Here is a 5,820-nt window from a genome sequence, read left to right as displayed (position 1 = left end):
TCTCTCTTGCCATCTTTCTAACCAGCTGAAGGGAAGAACTGGAAGCAGCCGAAGCAACTCTCAGAGGAAAAACACGGAGGGTTGGAGGGGTCACTCTGTCCGTTACCTGGAGAGAGTCACATTCCTGCTGCTCCTGGGGCTGGGCTGGGCAGGGATGCTGAAACCCCTTTGTCCACCCCAGCACCACACTCAGATTGAAACCGCTCCCTCCCTCGCCAAAGGGACCATCTTCTCCATCTGTGTGCGTGTTGGTGTACAAGGAGGGTGACCCTGTCTCTGGGCACAGATGGGGTGTTCTTCTCAGATAAGAAGCGCTGGGCCCAGTTGCAGTGGCCAACCTGAGGCCGCAAGGGAAGCCTGCAAGCCTTCCGCCCCCTGGCACTTCCCAGCAGCTGGTTTTCAGCTGGTCTGGAGAATCATGCTTTTGGTGCCCCATCCATGGCGGACATGTGACACTCCCCCACCCCGGCAAGGTTGGAAGGGGGTGGCCATGTGAGCTGCCTCTGGTCTGGGGCTTGTGGCGCAAGCAGCACTCAGAGCTGAGCAGCCCTAAAAGGAAGGTGGCACCTCTCGTGCGGGTGCTCCAGGTACAGATAGGGGCCCTCTGGGGGCCTGGGAGGGTGTTTGGGTCCCAATGGGAGCAGCAGAGAGGGGGGGGGTGTGTCATGTGACGGAAAGGACTGTCCACTCTGAGTCTGTACAGTTTAAGTCTGCCACAGCACTTGGATTCTGAGTTCTCAAAGTCCAGTACAACTGGCTGGGTGGGGGCCGGAGGGGCCCAGCTCTGGTCAAAGGGCCTCCTGGTGTGTGGGAAGCCACGTTCTGCTGGGCAATGGGGTTTGAGGCCGCCGGCCAGCCCCAGAGCAAAGGGACACAAACCAATTCTCTCTAGTCTGACGCCCATCTCTGTGCTGCTCTCCTTGGAGTGACGGCTGCAACATGGCCCTTCTCCATCTGGGCATTGGGGGGGGGGCAGTTTTGATGGCAAAGTAGGTGCAAGTGCTGCTCTTCACAGCACCAGGCTGGGTCACAGAGTCGCTCTGCAGCTACTCCCAAGGAGCACACAGCTGCACTGAGGAGCCCCAGCCACAGGAAGTATTGCAATATGGGGAGCAGGGAATTAGTATGGAAGAAGCATCTCTCCCCCCCCCCCACTTGCAAAGGGGTGCCAGTTGAGCCAGGAGAAGATTCTTGCCTGGCTAGTAAAGTAGCGCTCTCCTCTGCCTTGGTCAGACCCCACCTGGAGTCTTGTGTCCAGTTCTGGGCACCGCAATTTAAGGATATTGACAAGCTGGATTGTGTGCAGAGGAGGGCGACCAAGATGATCAAGAAACCAACCCTGATGAGGAATGGTGGAAGGAACTGGGGATGTTTAGCCTGGAAGAGGAGACTGAGAGGAGATATGAGAGCCATCTTCAGATATCTGAAGGGCTGTCACACAGAGGGTGGAGCAAGCTGCTTTTCTCCTGCTCCGGAGAGGAGGACCTGAACCCGTGGCTTCCAGTTACAAGAAAGGAGAGAATGACTAAACATCAGGAAGAACATTTTGATGGTAAGAGCTGTTTGACAGTGGAGAATGGGCTACATTTGAAAGTGGTGGACTCTCCTTCCTTGGAAGTTTTAAGCAGAGGTTGGATAGCCATCCGTCAGGAATTCTTCAGCTGAGATTCCTGCAGTGTTGGACTAGACAGCCCTCGGGGTCCCTTCCAACTCTATCATTCTGTGTCTGGCCATCCCAGCACAGCCCATTGTCATGGGCCTCTTGCAGCAAAAGTGGGGCAGGCTCTTTCTCCCCACCCCACCCCACTAAAGGCTGCACTCCTCTTCTTGCATGTCAACCAGGAGCTGGTGATGAGGGTCTCTTCCGGAGCTTTCCTCTGCCGCCTCCTTTCCTGAGGCAGCCTCCTGAAGCTGGAAAAGGAGCCCAAAGAGAAGCTTTTCAACTGCCCAGGGGCCTGGGGCAAAGCAAGGAGCAAGAGGGCCGCACTGGGTGGCCCCCAGGGGTCACTGTGCAAGTACCAGGGTGGGGAGGATGTGGGGGGAGGGAGAAAGGTGCCCTCTTACCAGTGCCACTTTGTAGGAGGAGGGGCCCTGGCCCGAGAGAGAGAAAGACGCCACGCAGCACCAGGCGGACAAGCCAGCCTCCACCGCTGCCATCACCAAGGAAGGGAGCCAGAGGACCAGGGCCGTGTCCTAGGGAGAGAAGAGGCAGGCAGGGAAGGTCAGCTGGGGAGCGGCCAAGATCTCATCAGAAGAATTGGTCAAAGCTTTTGAAACTGAAAACATACAATTACTCTCTATAGATATTTGTTATTTACTAGTTCGAGATGCAGACTTTAAGAAACGATTGGAAGAAAGAATTGGATGCTCCTATACCGTTTGATAGTGGGAAAGTGTTTCAGTTTCTGTAGCAAAGATATCGATGGATCTTGAATTACGACTTATACAACAGAAAATAATATTGAACTCCGTACAATATGTATACAAAAGGACAGTCTAATGCAGCTTTTTGTTGAAGATGTATAAAGACAGCGCTTCTTTGAAACATTTGTTCTTACTCCCTAGGTTTTGGGAGAAAGTGCTGGACTGTATCAATATGACTGTGTAGAAAAAAAATGAAATTTTCAGAAGTTTATATTCTTTTGCATTATATACCCGCTGTATGGAAATTGACAAAAAAACAATTAAAACCCTATGACCAAAAGACTGGTATGGATGAACATGAAGAATAAAGATCTGGTCCTCTTTAAATCAAGAATGAAGACATGACAGTCCTTGCAAAAGATGAACAGATTGTGGAGAGATGCAGACTTTGGATATTGACATTTAGAATGAATTTATACATAATATAGCAGGTTATCCACAATCATATATGTATTAGGGCAATAACAGTACATTATATAGATAATACATGCATGCACATATATTCCTTTTATATTTTTCTTTGCACTTTTTATTTTTCTCCTTTTTCACTTTATTTTGTACAACTGAAATTTTCTTAATACTTTTTACAAGTTTTGATATCTCTATTCTATTAATGCCAATTACTGTTAATTGCTTTTTAATTACCGCTCCCCCCGGTGTTTTTAGCTATAAGCCACCTTGAATCTCTGTTAGGGGAAACTACGGGGTGCAAATAAATACCAAGATAGTACCAGCAACTCACAAAGATGCGGGTGGTGTCGAAGGGACACTCGTCGGTCCTCACGGTGCGGGCGTCGGTCGCCAGAGCCGAGCGGTTGCAGCCGGCGAGCAGGAAGCGGCCTCCGTTGGCCACGGTGAGCGAGACGGCGAGGAGCAGCCCCGCGCAGCAGGCGCCCGACACCAGCGCGTTGACCAGGGCCGCGGCCAGCAGCACCCAGCGCTGAGAAGGGAGGCGGAGGGAGGCAACGGGTGAGCGAGCCCTGGGGGCCCCGAGCCCAGCCTGGGGGCCCCCGCCCAGGGCGCCCTTTCTTCCGCCCACACCGGGAAAGGAGCCACGCGGCGCCCTTGGGTGCTCCGGCGGCGCCTGGCCCCTTCTCCTCCTCCAGGGCGCACTCACCAGCCAAGGCGGGGAGCGGCTCCGCGACACCAGGACGGCCACGACGCCGGCGGCGATGCTCTGCGGGAGACACGGGGAACGCGCGGTGGCTCTCGGCTGCTCCTGCCCCAAAGGAGCTCGCCTGCGCCCCCAGCCCGCCCCGCCGCCCCTCACTCACCAGCAGCCCCGAGACCACCGCGATCACGTTGGCCACCGCGTACTCGGAGGTGATGGTGCGCGCGGGGCGCGCCACGTGGCGCAGGACGGAGCCGTGCACGATGGCGCCCAGCACCAGGTTCAGGTGACCCAGCACCACCAGCGAGATGCCGCTGCGCACCAGGCGCCGCGCGCGGGGTCCCGCATCTGCGGAGGGGATGGGGGGGGTAGAAAGAGACGTGAGGAGGAGGAGGAGGAGGAGCGCAGCTCGGGATCAGAGTCCCCCTGGGCTGCGCGGGATCCCCGCGCCCCAGCCACCAGGCGCAAAGGCGCACGGCTTCCTCAAGGAGCCCCTGCGGCGGATATGGGGTGATGCTGCAGCCACCTCGGAGCTGAAGCTCCTCTTTTCGGGGGCGGGACTTGGCGTGTATTCGCTTTTGCTTGCCGGCGGGGAGCAGAGAGGGGCGGCCGCGGGGGGGGGGGAGAGAGGGGACTGCGAGGCCCAGCGCTCACCCATCCCGCTTCTCGCTCAGCCCCGGAGAGACCCGGCGGGCCCCGCAGCGCTGCGCTTCCGGCTCCTCCCGCAGGTGCGCGGGACCTTTGGCCCGCCAGGTGCGGCTCTGCTCCGGCTCCTGCCATCCCGGCCACGGAGCCAGCTTGCTGGGCCTGATGGGAGTTGTGGTTCAGCGACACCTGGAGGGCCAAAGGTCCCGCACACCTGGCCTGCCAGGGAAGCGGCAGGTGGCACAGAAAAAGCCTTCCTTTCCTCCCAGTTGTTTATCAGCAGCAGCGGGAACGGGCAGGTGGGTCGACGAGGAAGCACCTGAGAAGCAGCGACCTGCTCAAGAACAGAACCGACCCCCGGCGCCGAGAGGCGGCCACTGCACATCGCGAGGGAGGCCACCAGCTGCTCTTCTGCTTGCAAGGCGGCCGCTGTGGCGCCCCAGAGCTACAACCAGGCGGGGGCTGGAAACGGCCAGCGTGGCTTCAAAGGCCGACTCTCTGCCCCAGAGGCCGCTGCTGACCTCTTGGGTCTGCTGTGCCTTAGAGCAGAGCGGGGGTGTCCTCGGGCCGGGCTGGGGAGCAAATATGGCCCCCAGGCCTCTTCCTGTGCCAGACTGGCTGCTGCTGCTGCTGCTGCATCCCTCTCTCTGCCTGGCCAGCTCTGCTCCCCCCGCCCCTGCTTCCCCCTGGCTGGAATGGGTCCTTGAGCTGCAATTCTTGTTCATTTATAAAAGTATTTCTGAACTGCTAGATCATAAAACATCAGGGCACTTTACTACTGCTATTATTATTGTGATGTTAGAACATGGAACATAAAATAAAATGATACAAAGAACAATGCAGATAATTGTATGATTGGCTAAGACTGTCCATATAAAAAAGAGGGAGGATTCCTTTGCACTGCAGGGAGAGAGGACCCCAAATGCCTAACTTCCAGCAGAGGCCAGTGGGGCCTCTGGGACATTGCAGGGACCAGTGAGAGAACCAACATCACCCTTGAATAATGTCTCTTGCTTGCTGGCTAGAGAAGGATGTCTGCAGAATCCTCTGACTTGAAAGGCTGAAAGGCAGCCAGGTATACAAAAGCCACATCCATTGCCCTCCCCACCTTGGCCTTTAGCCCCCCCCCCCCCGGCTGTCAATGACAGAATGAAGTTTCTGGTCTGAAACAGGTTCTCTCCTGCATTTGTCTGACACCAGCTTGGCTGCAGGAGTTGCAGGAAAGAGGCATACAAGATGCTATTCAACCGTCTAAGCGACTCCACTCTGGATTTGCATAAGGTCTACTCCTTAGTAACTTAAATTAAATAACCACTGAATTTCCTTCCCTTCTACCTGATTTAAGGAAGAAATGCACAGCACCAACAGTTCTGCCCAGGATGACAGGGGCCAGCTAGCTTCTATCACCCAGTGTCCACCTTTTTATTAAAAGAGGATAAAGGTTTTTGGGTGATCGGGGGAAGGCGGAACTGCTCAGCACCTCTGTCTTCACCCAAAAGAAAACTGATGCCCAACCTGGTGATAACAGAATACAGTGGTAAAAAGGTAAAGGTACCCCTGCCCGTACGGGCCAATCGTGTCCAACTCTGGGGTTGCATCTTGCTTAAGAGGCCGGGGGCCAGCGCTGTCCGAGGACACTT

At 55.7% G+C, this 5,820-nt stretch overlaps 1 protein-coding gene across 1 annotated transcript; it reads right to left on the bottom strand.

Moving 5' to 3' along the window:
- Positions 1–688: 688 nt before the first annotated feature.
- On the bottom strand, positions 689–4,469 carry KRTCAP3 (keratinocyte associated protein 3). The gene is made up of 6 exons (XM_083733831.1): positions 4,190–4,469; positions 3,699–3,883; positions 3,542–3,601; positions 3,167–3,364; positions 2,065–2,193; positions 689–1,911 (listed from the first exon to the last, which is right to left on the bottom strand). The coding sequence occupies exons 1-6, from the start codon at positions 4,191–4,193 to the stop codon at positions 1,807–1,809; spliced, it is 681 nt and encodes a 226-aa protein (XP_083589957.1). The 5' UTR covers positions 4,194–4,469; the 3' UTR covers positions 689–1,806.
- Between the last annotated feature and the right edge of the window lie 1,351 nt (positions 4,470–5,820).

This window comes from Podarcis gaigeae (genome assembly GCF_964106915.1).
Source record: "Podarcis gaigeae genome assembly, chromosome: 3".
Lineage (NCBI taxonomy): Eukaryota > Metazoa > Chordata > Lepidosauria > Squamata > Lacertidae > Podarcis > Podarcis gaigeae.
The sequence above is the reverse complement of the archived record's forward strand: the minus strand, read 5'-3'. Positions and strand labels throughout refer to the sequence as shown.